Source organism: Perissodus microlepis, chromosome 7 (assembly GCF_051167445.1).
Source record: "Perissodus microlepis isolate ML-2025 ecotype Zambia chromosome 7, ASM5116744v1, whole genome shotgun sequence".
NCBI lineage: Eukaryota > Metazoa > Chordata > Actinopteri > Cichliformes > Cichlidae > Perissodus > Perissodus microlepis.
Window position 1 is genome coordinate 25,774,965 of NC_140467.1, and position 20,598 is coordinate 25,795,562.

The window sequence follows — 20,598 nt, forward strand, 5'->3', positions numbered from 1 at the left end:
TTTGTTGTTCTTTAGTGAACTAAACAAAGGTTTAAAAAAGTCTTTGGATATGGAGAACTGAAATAAATGAAATTAGATGAGTTAACTAATAGTTAATTCAAAAAGAATTAGAATTAGAATTAGTGGTAAAACATTGTATCCATATTACAGTTATTGTCAACAGAGATGAGAGGTCACCAAGTGAATTGAAGAGAAAACATTAATCAAAAATAATACTTACATGGAACGACGTAACTGCTCCCCAAAAATGTCTTCCATGATTTCTAAGTAACTGGTTAAAAATCATGTATGTCTAACAACATTGTTAAAATATTACAGATATTCTCCTGTCAACGTTGGACCATACTGATCTCAGATCTGCCCTGATTAGCTTTCAGCGCGGTTCCAACCACACGGTTGTCGTATTTTGATGACGTTGAGGTAATGGCCGCTCTCGCTGGGCCGTGCAGGGTGTTTTATTTTCATCGCTACAGCGGCTAAAAATAAAACCGTCTAATATTTATTGCAGACTGTAAAAAGTTATATCCGCGAGAGAGTGCAGCTGAAAAGGTAGAGGCGTGGTCTTTATAGAGCTTCGTGTCGGCAAGGTGATTAAAAATGTGTTGTTAGCTCCTAGCACAGTGTACTTGCTCTTTTAGCTTAGCTTCAGGGGAGGCTACATTGTCAACCGTAAGACGGCCAAGTGTACTGGTGCGAACGCTTCGTACTAAACCGGTAGTGTCCACTTATTTGTACGGTTAAGCCAAGCGTTTATAATCGCTGAAGAAAACTATCCATAGGTTGGGGACACTTTACTCGTTATTAGCTTTGTCTTCGCGCCGCCAAGTTATGGGCCTTGTTGCGAACTAGCGCGACCCAGCCATCGTAAGTGTTACCAGTGCCATTATGCTACAGGGAAACCTGTAGTCTTTACAAACTTGAGCATGTTATCTAATTATGTATTCATGTAGTTGTACCATGGAGCTATATGGAGACTTATATACACCTAAAACTAAATGGTGGTTGTTAGTTAGCTTGTTATAGCTAACGTTTACTTTGCTGGTGAATTAGCAGCGCCGGAAACTATAATTTCATATAAAACATATACTCCTGTGACCAACATATAGCTACGTCTTAATCTCAGGAAAGGTGTTATCAAAGTTAATAGAAATTAGTTCTTTTCCGTTCTTTGTGTCAGAAATCACCAAATGAACAAAAACAAGTATTTAACGTTATGGTGTATGACAATTATATATTACTATAAAAGTTAACTGTACCATCTTTCTTTCAGTGGGTAGCGGAATTAACATATTTTTGTGGTGCATCATTTTAAATTTAATTTGTGATTATAGACATTTTATTGGTTAATTGTGACTGTTTTTAATTGACTGTTTTTAAATCGATTAACAAAAGGCACGTAGCATTACATTAAACAGTAATTAATTGCTATCAGATTACTGGTGACATACAGTTGTCTTTTCTTTCTTTTTTTGACAGATTGCTTTTTTTGTTTTTGTTTTGCACCAGAGTGGATTCACATGGATACTCCTGAAAGCCCTACCCAGTCCCCTCAGTCTCCTGAGGAGGAGGAGAAGGGTCTTTCTGACAGTGAGTTGCTGGAGTCTCCTAATGAAGAGGAGGACAGGGTCATTTCAGACAGCGAGATCCTCAATGAAGAAGGGGACATAGAAGTGATGGAAAGCCATGGAAAACATGTGGAATTAGAGGAAGAGGAGGATGAGGTGGTGCCTGACTTTGTGTCGGAGCCAGAGGATGAGGAACCTTTTGGAGAAATGGGAGAGTTGGGACAGGATGATGAGAGCATTGTGCTTATGGAGGAGAATGAAGACAGTCCTCAGGTGGCGGAGGAGAGGGAAAGAAAGGAGGATGAGGAGAGAGTTGTTAGCACTCCATTATCCCCAGACTCTGAGCCAGAACATGTCAAGAGCCTTAGTGCTGGAAAAGATGGAGAAGACTGGAAGGAAGGATATGATGACTACATAAAAACTGCCTCTGCAGAATGTGAGGTAGCTGAAGTGGATGATCAAGAGGAGGATTACAAAAACAAAGATGAAGAGGATGGAAGAATAAGAGATGAAGAGACAAGGAGAGCTGCTGCGCTAAGGGAAGTGAAGGATGACTCTGTGTCAGTTTCCCGGGAACTGGACGAACATGAGCTTGATTATGATGAGGAGGTCCCAGAGGAGCCTGGCATCCCTACACACGAGGAGGAAGATGAGGAAGACACAAAAGTAGAGGGAGATGAAGATGAGGAGGAAAGCGAGGACAAAAGCAGTAAAAAGGAGAAAAAATCAATCCTTCCACCATCTCCTAAACACAGCGAATCCAGGAGGACAGATGGGTCGAAAGGGCCGGAGAGGATACGCCAGGAATCCTTCAGAGACAAGAAGAAGGATGAGGATGATGGAGAAATTGATGAAGGAGAGATTGATGTAAGTTATTGTAGTTCTATTGGTAGTAGTGCTGCCTGATTTGCTGAGTGCAGGTAAATTGTAAAAATCCCTTGTGTTTGAAAATAAGCCTTTAGTCAGGAAGCACTGCTGTGTTTTTGTTTTATTGATAAACCTTTGGAACAAATAGCCTTAAACATAAAGAGTGGTGTTAAATCTGAAGAGGAAAAAAAATCCAAGTGGACTGGACCTAATTTGGCTGGATGCTCTTTATGCTACTGCTGAGTGTGTTGAGTGTGTGTTACTCTCATAATAGGGAAATAAGAATATGAAGCCTTGTAGGCTTAACATTTTCAGAACTCAAAGGTTTCTTCTTTCTTTTTGTGTTTGAAGTCCATATTCTTCTCACTAGTCACGTTTTAGCATGCGAGTAAACGGTCTGTGTGAAGAGCAAAAGAGGGAAAACCAAAAAACGTCCAAATAGAGTTAGTATTTGATTAATAGTTGACTTATACATTCTTGCAAAACCTGAATAGAGCTGTGGATGAGAAGGCGCACAATACAAGTCCCTTTGCAATATAATACATATACTGATATTCGGCCCACCACTGATGCGTTAATGTAATTCTGTTTTGTTTTTTTATTTATTTTTTTAAATCAAGTAGTTCTGGAAAGTTTTGCCGCTGTACACTATCACATTAGATTTTTAATCAGTTAAAATGTGGTTGAAGTACAGATTTTCAAATTTAATTCAAGGGGTTTTACACAAGTATTTCATTGGGATTGGGTGATATAGCCTCATAATTACATCACAATATTTCAAGAATGTTTGTGATAACAATATTTACGATGCTAGGCAGAAATAATATTGTTATTGATACAATTTTTAAATTTAGTAGTGTTAGTATGTAGTAAGTATAAAATAACAGCTTAACAACTTGAGCTGTACAAAACAAAAGCATCTTGGCCCTGTAAAACCTCTGCACAGATACGGTCAAATAACTAAGGCTACGTCCACACGTACCCGGGTATTTTTGAAAACGCAGATTTTTCTATGCGTTTGCACCTTTCGTCCACACGTAAACGGCGTTTTCGGTCACTGAAAACGGAGATTTTTAAAAACTCCGGCCAGGGTGGATATTTTCGAAAACTCAGTTTTTGCATTTACGTGTGGACGAGAAAAACGGAGAAAACGCAGCGTCAAAGGTGTGCGCCTTTTTTGACGTCACACTGTGCGCCACATTATTGTTTTGGTGAAATGAATTTCTACAATACTGTTACTGTTAATTGTACTCTCTGCAGTGTTTAAATGCTTACATATACACACACAGTTACTGTCCCTCCACACATACGACTCGGTTCTGCTTCTATGCCCCATCCTTGCTTACTATTTCCCACCGAGGCTTCTAGACTTCTGATTGGCCAACATTTCTACACGGTTAGGAATATATCGCCACCTGTTGCTTTGGCATGTTCCTAGCAGCGTTTTCCTTCATTTCTGCGTTTACGTGTGGACCGGATTGTTTTTTAAAACGAAAACGGAAAATCTCCGTTTTCAAAAATACCCGTGTACGTGTGGACGTAGCCTAAAACTAGACATATGTTTTCAGTTTTGAATGTTTTATAGACTAGTGTGAAAAAGTATTTTTCCCCCTTTCTGACTTTCTTCCTGATTTCTATGTTTGTCACACTTAAATGTTTCCGATCATCAAACAAATGTAAATGTTACACACTGATAACACAAGTAAACACAAAATTACATTTCTAAATAAAGGTGTTTGGGGGGGGGGGGGGTGAATAAGTTTTGCCAGGAAATATCTCTATGATCCCCAAGGCTTTTGGGAAGATACTGCCAATTCTGCTCTTGGAGGACAGTGTTTGGCCATGTGTTTATGTCCTTAAGATTAAGCACAATTGGCTTTTGCATCAATACAATGATCTAAAACACACCAGCAAGTTCACCTTTTGAATGGCTTAAGAAAAACAAAATGAAGACTATGGAGCGGCCTAATCAATGTCCTGATCTGAATCTTATTGAAATACTGTGGCATGACCTTTAAAAAGGTGGTTCTTGTTAAAAAATCCTCCAATTTGGCTGAATTACAACAATTCTGCAAAGATGAGTGGGTCAAAATTCCTCCACAGCCCTCCAAGAAACTTATTCCCAATTATTGCAATGGATTTAGCAGCAATCACTTTTTCACACAGGGCCATATAGGTTTGGATTTTTTCCCCCTTAATAATAAAAACCTTCATGTAGAAACCAAATTTCACATTTACTTTTGTTATCTTTATCTAATATTTACATTTTTTGATGATCTGAACATTTAAGTGTGACTGACATATACAACAATAGGAAATCAGCAATTGGGCAAAACACTTTTTCACACCACAGTATAGGCAGCCATAACAACTTCTGGACAACACATCTGCTCCACCATAGCCCTATGTGAAGGCAGCGTTTCATATAACGGGGATTGTCAGACATGTTGCGCAATGAGCATCCGAAGGACACATCATGAAGACATCAGGTGATTGCGCTCCTCGGCCTGTACACCTGACCTGACAAGAAAAAAAAAAAAATCAGTGTGTTGAAATGCAGCTTGTCAGTGTACCTGATTCATAACGTATTCTACAAACCCCAACGTTACAGCTAACAGGTGGGTTTTCCTGTTTCAGTTTAGCTAGCCAACAGTGAGGAGGCACTTACTGCCTAAAAGACAGAGCGTAAAAGTGGAAAGAATGTACTTGTGGGGTTTTTTTTAAACATAAAACTGATTGCTGCAGCAAAGAGAAGTCTAATGGTAGCCAGAAGTGGCTACTATTAGACGGCTTAGTGTCCTCTTTTTCCCCACTGAGTTATCGGTTCTGTCAACAGACTGGGCTAACAAGTCTGTTAGTACCAACCAGCCAAGTGATGTCATGTTCTGCCTCTAGTGGAGAGGCAGAATGGGCACTAAAAGTCTTTATCTTATAACTGCCTGGATCAGCAGAATGTCACACACCTAGTGATTGTTAGGGCTGGGTATTTTCACTGATTTCTTTAACTGATTCAATTCTGATTCACAAGGCCCCGGTTTGATTCAATTCCGTTTTTGACTCAGTCAGAAATATTATAATTATGATAATTTATCTTGGATATGTACTTTTGAAAGAACCCTCTAAACCTTGTAAATAAAATATATTTATTTCCAAATTAGGAAAACGGATCCTAAAGCAGTTACAATCTTGTACTTATTATTAATCCGTAAAGCCCCAGGGGTTTTTCTGAGGTTCCTGCTAGAAAATGACATGCCCAAAGTGAATTGACTATTTCTCTGCAATTACAAACTTGATGTAAACCATCTAAGTATAAAAACAATGCTGACACTTGTGAGACTTCATCAGAGGTGTAAGCATCACAGCAGATGCCTTTGTGTCAAAGTAACTGAGGCTAAAACCCAGAAAAATATAAAGGAGTTTTTACTGGCCTGATCTTTTATAGCACATAACCCTCTTGAAAATATGCTGCAAAATTCAGAGTTCGCAGTGACGAAACCTGCATTTTTGGATTCTGTGATGAGATGTTGGCTTTCAGCACTCGTGCCATCGAGTGAACAAGCCGTGTGTTTACATCTTTGTGTAGAATCTGTCTATCTGCTCTTTAATTTTTTCTATTTTATCTCTTTGGTGGTTGTGGAAATAGTTTTGTGAGATTCTGATATTTCTGGCAAAATACATTAATTTAAAAAAATTGATTGCAGGATTTGATCGATATCGGATTATTCAAATTAAAATTGATTTGAATTAGGAAATCTTTTTTTTTTTAACCCATCCCCAGTGATTGTTCCTCATTAGACATTTAAAATAATTTCTACTTTGCACTTGAAATACAAATAAGACACACTTCACAACAATAGTTCTTCACAACAATAGTCTGGATACAGTGATGTGTTGTGAAGTGTCATGATTGGGCTTGTGTATGTGTATGCAGGATGATGATCTGGAGGAGGGGGAGGTCAAAGATCCTTCAGACAGGAAGATCCGACCACGTCCCATCTGCAGGTTTTTCATTAAAGGTAGGTGGTGAACAGCAGATGAAGTGTCATAGTAAAGTATTTAATAAATAATATTTTTATTTAAATAAATAATGTTTTAAAAATTAAATTTTTTCTATTTACTTGGATTGTATTTATTTGGAATCATTTTCTAATATCAAAATTTGTTTGATCGGAAACATTTCTGTGTGAAAAATATGCAAAGAAAAAAAAAGTCTAAGAAATTTCAAAAGGGCAAATAGTTTTTCAAGGCACTGTATATAGCCACTGTGACTCAAAGCACGTTGAGGCTAACGCTAGGCTAAATTGGCTTCTTTCAAAATGTTAGAGAGCCCACCCACCACTTTAATCAGACTCTATGACTGAGTACTTTGGTAACAGTGGAAAGGAAAAACTCTGTTTTAACAAGAAGAAACCACTGAAAAACCAGGCTCAGGGAGGTGCAGCCATCTGCCGCGATAGGTTGGGGGTGACGGGAGGAAGATGAGACAAAAGACATGCTGTGGAAAAAAGTGAAAATACAGAGTCTAAACACGTTATGTGAAAAGGGGTGAGAAAAGGAGAAAAGCTCAATGCATCATGGGAAGCCCCCAGCAGCTTATGTTTATTGGAGCATAACTAAAGGTGGATTCAGGGTCATCTGATCCAGCCCTACCTGTATGATTTGTCAGAACAGAAAGTCTTAAGCCTAATCTTAAAAGTAGAGAGGGTGTTTGTTTCCTGGCTGTAAGTATTTCTTTGTCACTCACCTTTTTCATTCGTGATGTGTTTATACACCGATCATTATCATAATCTCTGACTCTCTTCCGTAGTGTGTGTTTTTTTTTTTTTATCTTGTCTTCCTCCCATCAACCCCAGCCAGTTGCATTGTAGTTCTGTCTGATGTTTCTTCCTATTAAAAGGGAGTTTTTTTTCTTTCCCACTGTTGCCAAGTGCTCGCTCATAGGGGGCCATTTGTTTGTTGCGGTTTTCTCTATATTATTGTAAAGTCCTTTACCTTACAATATAATGAGCCTTGAGTCAACTGTTTTTGTGATTTGACACTTTATAAATAGAATTGAACAGTAGCCCATACATACCCGTACCATAAGGCTGCGTCCACCGTGATAAGGTAATGTGGTATGGGCTCTTTCTCTTCTTCCTCATACTTTTCTTTTCCCATTAGAGATGTTCCTGGAGACTAATTTCTTAGTTGACTAAATGAGGAAAAATATTTGGACTAACTAGACTAAACAGTCTCTTGTTGTATACCTTGTTGGCAAGTATTTTAAAAAAGTATTTTAATTAGAACCTAGCTTATCAGTGTGCTTTAATTGAACACAACTTACATAATGTCTGAACAGTTTTCTTCATCCATGTAATGATCAGTTACATCAAATGATAAAGCATTTATCATTGGTCCAAATCCAGGCCTCAAAGGCCAGTGTCCTCCAGGTTTTAGACATCACCCTGGATCAACACACCTCACTCAAATGATTATTACCATTACAATGATTCAGTCATTACCAGGCCTATGGAGAACGTCAAGACATGTTGAGAAGGTAATTTAGCCATTTAAATCAGCTTTGTTGGATCAAGGACACATCTAAAACCTGCAGGACACCGGCCCTCGAGGCCTGGAGTTGGACACCCCTGGTATAGATTATTCACCATTTGTCCTGATTTTTGGTGTACCGTATTTTTTGGACCATATGTGCACTGGATTATATGGTGCACTGTCGATGAACGCGTCTGTTTTCATACATAAGGCACACAGGATTATAAGGTGCATTAAGCGAAACAAAACAGTCAGATAATTCAAACTTTACTCAACTCATTCTTCTTGCTTCCTCCACTTCCTTACCATTCATTCATTAATGTTGAATTCTCTCGCAGCTGCTCTATTCTCATGTTGTTTCAGTATATTAATTACTAACTTCACATTGTGGATGGATTATCTCAGTTGTTCTCCTGACTGAAGTTTGGTATGTTTACAGCATCCTGCCATGCGATTGAATTTGTCCCTAACAATAAGGAAACCTGATGTTAACTTTTATGGAGTGGAAAAAAGTTAGTCTGTGTTTATGTTATGCTAACATAGATGTGTGGCTATCCATCACATAGCAAATCATTATGTACTAGCTAGTCCATCTCGAGTAACCCTACAAACATCACTGCTGTTTAGTTTTCTGTCTTCGCTTATGTTGGAAGTGACAGCAGAGCTGTACGTTTTAAGTTTTTCAGAAATCTCTCAGTCAGAACATGCTATATCATGTTTAGGTGGAAACTAGTGCGCTAACTTCCTGCTAACTTCTAACTCTGTTAAATTTAATAAATTCTGTTTTCATGGGTGCCTGGATGTTAAACTTAATTGTTACACATGGTAAAGCAGCAACCCGATCATTTTATTAAAGATGAAAGAATTTCGACAGCTTTTAAGTCTCAGTGATGCCGCAGTGTTCGTTTGACTTTGGGACCTGAAGCGGACAGAGTTTTGGACCCAGATTACTCCGCGAGACTCCTGATCAATCAGGTGGTGCGGCTTCGTAGCTTACCAAAGTCGTAATAAAACATTTTCTTGACAGATTTTTGAGCACCGTGTACCACATAAAATCTGTTTGAGGTCAGTAAGCACAACCAGAATTCATACATAAGGCGCACTGTCAATTTTTGAGAAAAGGAGAAAGGATTTTAAGTGCGCCTTATAGTGCGGAAAATACGGTACACGGATTCACTCAGTGACTGTTCCTATTTAATGACCTGTGCAAAACCTTCATATGTAGCTATTAGGGGTGCAACGATACACAAAATTCACGGTTCGGTTCAATATTTTTTCGATACAAAAAAAAAATGTTCATGCCTTTTTAATTTGTCATTTATTAAAATTGTAAATGTATATTTTAACTCAAAAGTACAGTTTTTAAATTTAATATTGCTGAAACAAAGTAATAAAAAATAAATCTATCTGATCGAGAAATCACTCATCTTTGGAAAAGAGTTTATTACAGAGAAATGGCTCTTTCCAAAATAAAAGCTATACTATACACTTCTTCTGGGCTATATTCTCAGCAGCATATTAAACATATCAGGTCCCCATAAGGAGAATCATGTGCTAACGGCTGTCTAAATGACTCGGGTAAAGTTTGTAGCATGCGTGCTTGTTGTTTTTGTCTGCTTCCACTTGTCTTTGCACTAGGGTGATGTCGGCGTAAATGTGCAGTCATATTCGTTGTGTTCCCACTAGTGCTGTCAGCGTTAATCTCGTTGAAATGATGTTAACGCCACAACACGGCAAATCTCCGTTAACGAGCTACCGCGGATCGCCCCGTGCGTGGGGCTGGACGGCCAACACGTTAACGAGCAAACTGCGCTAACGCACTAGTTCCCACTCATGTAATTGTGCATTGCGTGGCACATCCGACATACTGTTTTACTTTTGTCCATGACGCGCTTACCATCAGGGTCATACGTCACATGAAAACCAAAATAGTTCCAAACGCCACATCTGAATGAGGGTGGGGGAGGTTCAATTTGCCATGTTGCAAGGAGAGCTTAACTTCTGTCTCGCTAGCTTGCCCTGCGCTCAGTGAATCTGCGTTCGACTACTCCGCCTAGGCTGCACTGTCGAGCGCAGATCCACTGAGCGCTCAACACAGACAGCATCGTCAGAAGGAAAGTTGATCAAATAAATTAAAAATTTTGTATTGTTCGATACACATGCGTACCGAACCGAAAGCACTGTATCGAACGGTTCAATATCGATACGAGTATCGTTGCACCCCTAGTAGCTATGGTCAAGATGTACATTTTGTAATTCTTTCTCTGAGCAATGCCATATCCTATTTCTAAAAAATAATACTATACTACCAGGGCTCTGGAGTGCGACCAATTTGGTCGCAAATGCGACCAAATTTTTCAGTGGTGCGACTAAAAATAAATATTTGGTCGCACCTGTGCGACCAGCTGTTTGGGTAACAAAAAAAAAAATCTCTGCAACTCTCCGTGTGGTCAACAACAGACACACATTATGCCCCTATCGTGGACTAAACCAATCAGAGATAGTCAGGGGCGGGACCTCTCTGATTGGCCGTGGTCCAGTTGGAAGTGCAGGTGGAAGAGAGAGGTGAGTAGCTTGAATAAAGCGATATCAATTCATTAACGGATTCCACACAAAGACGTAAACACAGAGCGGACCCGACGCATCAGAATCAGCTTTGTCTTTCTCGGCTTTCTCACCCGACGGCCCGTAGACGGACACACTGTCGGAGCTTAGTGATTCTGATGCGTCGGGTCCGCTCTGTGTTTATGTCTTTTTTGCGCTGATTCTGAGCTGCAGGTTTTGTCTCTCTCCAACCAAAATTCGCCGAGCCAGCAGCAAAAGAAGCAGCAAACTACGCTTCACATTTGATCAATGTTGTCATGAATTCCCTCTGACTTTTGCTGTTTTTCTTCCACCACGATAAAAATCACACTTCCTGCACAGCTCTCTCTCTGTGTGTACTTCAAGAACAGTGTCCCGTCTCAAATCTCTGTTTTCTGCATTATTCATTTGCTTATTACCCACCAGTCTACCATTGTTTACAGCGCTGTCTTTTTCTTTTTTCACTTAAATGCCCTCAGACAAGAAAGCCTAATTTCTGCTGTTCAATACTGAAGAAATTTAAACTTCTTAAAATTATGCAAAATTGCAGAATATTTTTAAGGTTATCTGCTATAAAAAGCCAGACCAGAAAAATCTCCTTCATGTTTTTCTGTGTTTTATTCTCAGTTACTTTCACACAAAGGCATCTGCTGTGATTTTCACAATTCTGATGAAGTCTCATGTGTATCAGCACTGATAAATGATCAGAATTATAATATTTCTGACTGTCTGAGGCTAAATTGAATCAAATCAGGACTTTGAGAACCGGAATCGAATGGATTATAGAAATCAGTGATGATACCCAGCCCTAGTGAGCAGCCTAGGCCTGAGAGAAGTGGATGTAGCTGTGGGTAATAAGAAAAGATGAAAATAACTATTGATAACTTTTTTGTTAAGTTAAGGCCTGATCTGTCTGAAATTCATAGCCAGTGCTCTGACACGGTGCCATCAATCTTTGAATGCTGAAAAAGCACAGTGTATCCAGGAAACACATTATATGCTGCAATAAATGCACTGCCCAAGTGTAATTTTTAAAGTTAGGCGTACCGGTGCGCCCATGTCAAAAAGTTAGTCTAGAGCCCTGACTACTACTATACTATACTTTTTTTTTTTTTTTTTTACTTCTCAAAAACTGCTGTTTGCTATTGCCGACATTGTAAAGGGTGACTCTGCCGCAACTTAAACAGAGCAATGAGTGCAGTCTGGGGTTAAAGTGTGATTCTGCCAATGTGGAAACCTTAAGATCAGCTTTAATGGCTTGGTGTGGGTGGAAAAGAATCACAACTCATCATAATTTCTTTTGTGAGTTGAAAGAAATTTTCTTAGTGCTTACTGCTGCTCTGATATTCATTGTTCTTTGTGGATTTATACAACTGAATTCATCATGTGAAAATATTTCATGAGCTTTCTTCATAAGATCACTGTTTTTCCAGCATTAAACTGCAGAGAATTCAAAGGTTTTTTTTGTTTTTCTTAAAAAAAAAAAAAAAAAAAAACATCTTTCTTTACCAGGGTGAGAAGTTATTTCACACACTTTCTCTCCATAAATACAGCAACTGTACCTTTTAGCTAGCAGACTTGCTGAAGCTGAGTGACCACAAACGCCATTGCAACCCACTTTGACCCCTGATTATAGCTCTATAAATTATGTATAAACTATATCTTTTTGAATCTTTCATGTCATTGTGTGTGATATATCCTGGATTTTTTTCCCCCCAAGCTTTATATTCATTTTTAAATTGGAAAACAAATAAAAACAAACAAACAAACAAAGCAAAAAAACAAACAGAAAACTCACAACTTGTATCTACGCCTTTCAAGGATAACCTCAGACATCCGAAAACCAAACAGAGAAAATACAAGCAGCATAATAATAATAATAACAACAGCATAACAACATTGATAATTACAGAATTTTTTTTAAAAGCAAACAAACAACAAAAAACCCCAAAAAAAACAAAGAACTCAAAAAAAAAAGAAGAAAAAAAGTGAGCAAGCAGAAAACACATCATGTGAACCCCTCCCACCATCCCCCCACCCCTTTACCATTGATTCATTAATCCTAAATTCTTTCGCGGCTGCTCGATTTCCATGTTCCTCCGCGTAGCTGATGGCCTTCAGTTTAAACTGTTCTTCATAAGCATGTCTCTTTGCCATTTTCAGGGTTGTTAAAACAACGATGTTCTGCATAACGCACATACCTGTTCTTTTATACAGGTATGTGCGATTGTACCGGTATATACAATCAACGCCCACACTTCACCCTTTAGCGTTCTCATGGTGTTCTCTACTACGTCCTCCTTACAACACACACAGGGCGCACTGCACTATAGGGCGCGCCGCACTTTTTGAAGAAAATCTAAGACTTTTATGTGCGCCTTATAGTCGCGAAAATACGGTACTTGAAGTACACATACCAGAAAATTCTAGTTAAGAACAGTAACAAAGTATTCCTACATCTGATCATAGTAAATCATTGTTTTAAACTTCAAGAAAACACCCTAAACTCTGTTTTTCCTCTGGCATAGTCTACACAGATGAGTTTTTAAAGTGACATCTTTAGTGACAGTGACAGTCTCCAAAAGAATGATGGCTGTTGCCATGTGACAGTACCAGCTGTGAGAAATTGTCAACTCCCACAAACTTTTTAGCCTTTTTAATGTATTAAGAATATCTGTCTGATTATTTCAGTTTATCTACAGTAGAGGGAGCTATTGAACTTTAAACTTTATTCAGCTTTAAGTTTTCCCCTCTGCTTTTAGACAGGCATGTACTTAATAAGAAACTTTGAAAACAAGAAACTTTTAAGTGAAACTGTTGATCCATTATATCTGTGACTGCAAAATTTTTGTCTCATTTTTAAAATTTCACATAGATTGAGTATCACCTTAATTTGCTGCAAGATGATAATAAAGATTTGTAATTTATCTTTTGAACTGAACAGTAGCCCATCCCACAACATACTTCCTAACATAAATAACAGAATACTGGTCAGATTAAGAAAATGGAATACTATCGGAAGTACTTCTTCAAGAATCTTTCTCTCATATTGGTGTCTGAATTCAAGAGTATCAATGTTGACATATAATACTTAAAAAAATCTCTGTAAACCCCAAGCAAAGTTACAGTAATAAATAATAAATATTGTTGTGCCTTCTTCAGGAAATTGTACCTGGGGAATGAATTGTCGCTTTATCCACCCTGGAGTCAATGACAAAGGAAACTATTCCCTCATCAGTAAGCCAGACCTCTTCTCACCTAATGGGGCACCTCCTGGAGGACCACACCCACTCATACCCAATAATCCTTGGGTATGTGTGCCTCTGTTACAGTGACTGTACTTAGTACTGCTAAGACCCATCTATCATGCGTTTTTTGTTTTTTTTGTATTGTAGGACGTGAATCAATGTTGTCAATTCTGTGCTAGCTTGAATTCTGCTGAGAATCTCATCAGGCTTCTTCTGTATCTCTCTGCAAGTAAGATAAATTAATGATTCTTCGCTGTTTCAGGCTGCTCCTGCTGTGGAGGAACTGCCTCCACCACCACCTCCAGCGGAACCTCCTGTGGAGAGTGCCTGGGAGAGAGGACTGCGCCATGCTAAAGAGGTAAACAGTTCCACTGCTTGTCACTGGAAACTAAATTGAGCTTCCGCCAAATGGAATGCCAATCACACTGCGGTGTGTGTGTGTGTGTGTTAACTACCTGCCATTATAGTCTGTTTAACGGCATTCCAAGCAAATGCTTACAAATAGAATTTGTTGTATTTTCCTGTAGGCAGCTTGGAAAGCCTTACCCTTTAGCCTGGTAAACATTTATAAAGCCTAATTTGTTAACCAAATGTGTTTTGATGTCTTGCATTTTGCCAACAAGGTGTTTGTTAAAAGTTGAAGCTTAAGCAAAAAAAATAACATGATAATCTGCTCAGATGCCAGTTTTGAGTTACAAGCGTGAAAGTGAAGACACTCACACTGAACTTAAATGTGTGAACAAAATTCTTGCATAGTGGGAGTCTTTACTGCTAATGATTTCACATTTTCATGTAGAGTGAAATTAACAAGATGGGTGCAATCATATTAATAATGAATAATAATCAAGTTTATGACAACATTACTGTAAATGAAATGTAAGGTTTTTACCACGTATCCCGCTGAGCATGAGAGAGTGAAGTTAAAAGGGAAAATCACTTGCGGGGTCAAGTATTGGAAATTAGTTTGCATAGATGTTAACATCATTTTGGACAAAAATAGGTGCACTATATAAACAGTCCTGTTGAAACAAGCTCTTTTTGTTTCTGGAGAGAAAAGAACATCAACAGACTTTTGACAGTAGTCAAAGGAGCTTGCAAAGAAAAGCGTCTGGACTTCTTTAAGTTGCTTGAAGGCGTTTCACCTCTCATCCGAGAAGCTTCTTCGGTTCTAAGGTCAAATGGTGGGGAGTCCCAGATTTAAACCTAATGGGAGTTTCCCCCCAAAGAGGGACAAAAGGACCCCCTGATGATCCTCTAATCATGTGAAAAATGTGAACATTGTGAACAATGTGAACATTGGCAGTCTTGTCCCGTGGAGGTGGCTCTTCTATGTTGTGCCATGCGCTTGTGAAGTGGCTGTTTGGTCTCTCCAATGTAGAGGTCTGGGCATTCCTCCACAGGACAAGACTCAGCGGTCCATCTGCATCTAAATGACAAAGGTCACTCTTTCGAGGATGCCAATGTTCACATTTTGGACAGAGAGGACAGATGGTTTGAAAGAGGAGTGAAAGAAGCCATTTATGTCCACTGTGAGCGACCATCTTTGAACAGAGGTGGTGGTTTACGACACCAACTGTCTGCCATCTATAATCCAGTTTTGAGTTCCCTCCCCAGACGCCTTAACGCCCACTCACATCTTGGGACATCTGACCTCAGGAAATCGCATGATAAGGTGGGGCCAGGTTTCACAATGAGCTCACCCGAAACCCTGGCTGATTGGGACCCACACCCGTTTTCACACCTTGGCTCAGGCGATTAGAGGATCATCAGGGGGTCCTTTTGTCCATCTTTGGGGGGAAACTCCCACTAGGTTTAAATCTGGGACTCCCCACCATTTGACCTTAGAACTGAAGAAGCTTCTCGGATGAGAGGTGAAACGCCTTCAAGCAACTTAAAGAAGTCCAGACGCTTTTCTTTGCAAGCTCCTTTGACTACGATGACCTGGATGACTGAGAACCTTCACAGACACTTTTGACAGTAATTATTTTACTTACAAGGGGGTACCTAACTTCTGAACTAACCAGTTTCAGCAAGCCATTCATAGTATTAGACATACTGAACTTGGAACATAGTCTCAGCGATATTCCTGTCATGATAAAACTTTGTGTGTTAATGTGGGCTAATTGATGACATCAGTCACAGATTGTCAGTATTTCAGATTGTTCTGTATTTGTTTGGATCTCACAGGTGCTGAAGAAGGCCACCATTCGTAAGGAGCAGGAGCCTGACTTTGAGGAGAAACGGTTTAATGTGACGATTGGAGAGGATGAGAGAGAGTTTGACAAAGAAAATGATTTCTTCAGAGAACGCAGCTACCGTGTTATCAGAGAGTATGACTTACTCACTTCATGTAGTTTCTGTCAACACCTAAAAGTAGCCCACATGACAGTAACATTCACACAAAGCATAAGTCTCAAATAGAACCCCCCTGAAGTTTAGCTGGAATGTTAGGCTTGTTGATGTCGATAGAAAAACAGGTGATAAACAGATAGTCAAGTGTTGCTCTGATTACACCTGAGCCCACCTCCATAGGCCACAAGTCCCATCCCAACAGGGATTTTAGATATTGGTGTATTTGATTATACTCATTTTTTTTCAGAAAGTTCCTAAAGTTATCCTGAAACCCTGACTACTGGCTGTTTTTTCTTATCTTGTGCTCATAATATACTCTATATTGCCAAAGGTATTTATTCAACCATCCAAATTGTTGAATTCAGGAGTTCCAATCAATTTCATGGCCAGAGGTGTATAAAAACAAGCACCCAGTCATGCAGGCTGCTTCTACAAACATTTGTGAAACAATGGTTCATCTTAACTCAGTGAATTCACACGTGGTACCGTAATAGGATGCTACTTGTGCAACAAGTCCAATTGTGAAATTTCATTGCTACTGAATATTCCACAGTGAACTATAAGTGGTATGATAACAAAGTGGAGGTGATTGGAAACAAAAGCAAGTCAGCCACGAAGTGGTAGTCAATTTGATAAATTCATGCTCCCAAAGGGAAGGTCCCTTCCTGTTCCAACATGACTGCACACTAGTGCACAAAGCAAGGTCCATAAAGACCTAGATAGGTGAGTTTGGCATGGAAGAAATTGACTGTCCTGCACAGAGTCCTGACTTGAACCTATCTGCTCTAATTCAACCTATTGGAATGAATTAGAGCAGATACTGTGAGCCAGACCTTCTCATCCACCATCAGTGTCTGACCTCACAAATTCACTTCTGGAAGAATAAACACACTCCTAAACCTTGTGAAAGCCTTCCCAGAAGAGCTGAAGCTGTTATAGATGCAAAGGGAGGGGCTACATGATATTAAACCCTGTGAATTAGGAATGGGATGCTGCTCGAGTTCATATGTCTGAAGACAGACGAGGGAACACTTTTGGTAATATAGTGTAGCTGTCAAGACAGCAAAACTCATACCAGTTTACCGTTAACTATAAACACCATTATTTCCTAGTACACACATCATAATATTTTCTGTTGATGCTGATCTGCTTCTCCTTTTTAGTGAAATGGACTTCAGAGATCCCATATATGGGTAAGTTTAATAAAACTCATAACACAGAGCTTTCAAACCAGTTTCAGTTTGAATATGTTTCAAAATCTATATTATCACTAGTCAACTGAGCAGATTTGTAATGGTTTTAATGAATTTGTCACAGTAGGTCATGCCTTCTTTGAATACTTGGGTAGAAACAGTATTCACGTCAATAGCGTCAAATCACAACAACAGTCACCTTAGTGCGCTTTATTTTGCAATGTAAAGACCCTACAATAGTAGAGAAAACCACAACAATCAAACAAAATCCTTTTGGGCAAGCCTTTGGTGACAGTGAGAAGGAAAAACTCACTTTTAGCAGGAAGAAAGTTCCAGCAGAACCAGGGCTGTTGATTAAATGCAGGGTTGTGTATAAAAAGTCCAGTTTTTATCATTTAAGGCAACTGGCAAGAGTGAAATCTTTTCTTTCTAGGCAGCACCTTGAAACAGTGATCCATGCTTTTATTTCTTCCCGTCTGGACTACTGTAACTCACTTTATGTGGGGATCGATCAGTCGTTGCTCTCACGTCTGCAGCTGGTTCAAAATGCTGCTGCATTACTCCTAACAGGAACTCGTAAAAGAGAGCATATAACCCCTCCCTGCACTGGCTGCCTGTGTCTTTTAGAGTTCATTTTAAAATTCTTATGTTTGTTTTTAAATGCTTTCACAATCTTGCCCCACCTAACCTGTCTGAGCTTCTTCATCCCCACACACCCTGTCGGTCTCTCAGGTCAGCTGACCAGCTCAAGCTCAAAGGGGACAGAGGCTTTCCTATCGTGGGTCCTAAATCATGGAATAGTTTACCCTTGCACGTTAGAGAGGGCCCTTCACTGTCCACTTTTAAATCACGTCTTAAAACCCACTTTTATTCTTTGGCTTTTAACCTCCGTGAGACTTAGTTTCTCTTGTAATTAAATTAGTTATTTAATTAATTATTTTACTTTTTCCTTTATTTGGCTTTTATTTATATCTTATGTAATTTTATTATATAGTTCCAATGTACAGCACTTTGTATTAGCTGTGGTTGTTTTAAAGTGCTTTATAAATAAAGGTGATGATGATGATGATGAAATACAATGTGAGTAAAAGGGTGAATGAAGGAGGAAAACTTAGTGTATCATGGGAATCCCCCAGCAGCCTAAGACTATTGCAGCATAACTAAAAGAGGATTCAGGGTCACCTGATTCAGCCCCAACTATAAGCTTTATACATAAGGAAGTTCTTGACAGTAGGGAGGGTGTCTTTAACCCAAATGGGACCTAGTTTCACAGAACAGGGGCCAGTCACCAGTCTGAGAGTGAACTATCGGTCAAAAGTTTTAGGACACCCCAATTTTTTCCAGTGTGTTTTTTATTGAAAATTATGCAGTTTGATGTTTGATTTCAGTCTGAAATGAAAGAATAGTACAAATAAGCAATTGGAGTTAAAAAAAGAAATCATGGAATCAATTTATAGACCAAAATGTATAGCATCCTCTTGGTGCTATGTTATTAAAATTAAATTGAATTGGGATAGGGTGAGCTCAAGGTACCTGATCTGCTACCCCAAAAGGGACCAGTGGAAAGAAGTAGTAGCAGATGAAATTATTGCTCATGGAAGCAAAATCATTCATAAAAGTTTGGCATATTAAATTCTGTAAAGTTTTTTAACTTTCTTTCTTCCTCCTGCAGAGATCCATATGCTGACCCATACTATGACTATGAAATGGAAGCCCTGTGGCGAGGTGGTCAATATGAAAATTTTAGAGTGCAGTACACTGAAGCTCCTCTTCCTTATCACTACAGTGTGAGTATCCACCCCACGATACAAGCAGAGCCAGACACTTGTAGTTTGGTCTTCTGGATTGCACTGTAACATAACAGTTTACCTCAGGTGTGGCTGCTGTGCCATTGGTGGTCCTTTCTAGTTTGTTATGTGGCCTATGAGGCCAGCTAAGAGTGTGTCAAAGTATATCTCTTTCATAGACCGTTTTGTTTTTTGCTGCCTTATTAGACATTTCTTTCCATGGAGGGCTGCGCAAAATGTTACCATTGGCAATGGCCTGAATTTTGTATCTGATCATGCAAACATCTCTTTAGTCACAGCTTCGCTTCGACTAAAGTAATCTCAAACTTTTCTTGTCTGAAGGGCCACAGTGAGGTCAGTAGCCTCCCTATAGTAAAAAGGAATCATTCATACTGTCAAGTGTGATCTGTTATCATACTGTTACTTTACACTATAATTTGAAATGGTATGTAATTACTGTAAAACATTAATTGTATATTCTTCAGAGACAAGATAAGAAAGATGAAGTACAACAAAAATAATGTAGAATAACTATATTTGAGTGTGTGTTTGTGTGTGTGTTCTATCAGAACATTTGCATTGTTAAGGACCACTTTTCGTTTTTTAAAACTCCCATCTCAGCAGGAGCGTGAACGCGATCGCGACCCTCGGGAGCGGCACCGTGATCGAGAGAGGGAACGAGACCATCGCGAGAGGGAGAGGCGCCAGCGAGAAAGGGAGCGGGAGAGAGAAAGGGAGCGCGAGAAAGAGAGGATGCGGCGGAAAGAAGAATGGGAGCGGGACCGGATGAAGCGAGATGAGAAGGAAAGGCCAAGGATGCGTCCTCCTCGAGACGCAAGGGAGAAGAAAGATGAGGACAAACTGAAACCACGCTCTCCAATCAGCCTTCCTCCAAAGTGAGTAACATATTTCAGGCAAACTGGTTGTAATTTATGTATTTTATTGTTTTCCGGCATGGGTGTTGCAAAATGGATCTATGGCGCCACCTATGAAAGTATTGCCAGCACATAGATTGAGCTACACGATTGAAATTTGGTACACAAATGTAACATCCCACGATGTAGAAAAAAGCCCATGGGACCTGTGACCCAAACCCAACAGGAAGTGGGCCATTTTAATTTTACTGTGCCATTTTGGCAATTTCGTTACACCTTTGTGAACTTTTCTTAGGGATTTTATTTCATCAACTTTACATTTGGTCAGTTTAAAGTTATGACCTAGGCCATATTAAATTGCAGAGCTTTTGAGTGCATGTAACGCCATGGCGAACTTCGATTATTCACCATGAAATTTTATATTGCTCTGATTCACATGTACATTGTCCAACTTGGACCAAACTTCTCACATGTGACAAGGCTCTGTCCCCCCACATTTAAACTGGAGTGTTTGGTCATGGTCACAGCGAAACCTTATATTTGTTCTCTTGTTCAGCAATGTGAAAATGATTGTGGACCAACATAGTTACATAGAG

At 39.3% G+C, this 20,598-nt stretch overlaps 1 protein-coding gene across 1 annotated transcript in view; it reads left to right on the top strand.

The window, feature by feature from the left end:
- Positions 1-407: 407 nt before the first annotated feature.
- Positions 408-20,598, top strand: part of zc3h18 (zinc finger CCCH-type containing 18) — a 58,385-nt gene continuing 38,194 nt past the window's right edge. Inside the window, exons 1-9 of the mRNA XM_084934387.1 lie at positions 408-864; positions 1,477-2,432; positions 6,364-6,448; positions 13,710-13,858; positions 14,058-14,153; positions 15,983-16,125; positions 17,311-17,340; positions 19,013-19,127; positions 19,752-20,023. Coding sequence (XP_084790513.1) covers positions 1,518-2,432; positions 6,364-6,448; positions 13,710-13,858; positions 14,058-14,153; positions 15,983-16,125; positions 17,311-17,340; positions 19,013-19,127; positions 19,752-20,023 — 1,805 coding nt within the window. The 5' untranslated portion in view covers positions 408-864; positions 1,477-1,517. The remainder of the gene's footprint in view (positions 865-1,476; positions 2,433-6,363; positions 6,449-13,709; positions 13,859-14,057; positions 14,154-15,982; positions 16,126-17,310; positions 17,341-19,012; positions 19,128-19,751; positions 20,024-20,598) is intronic.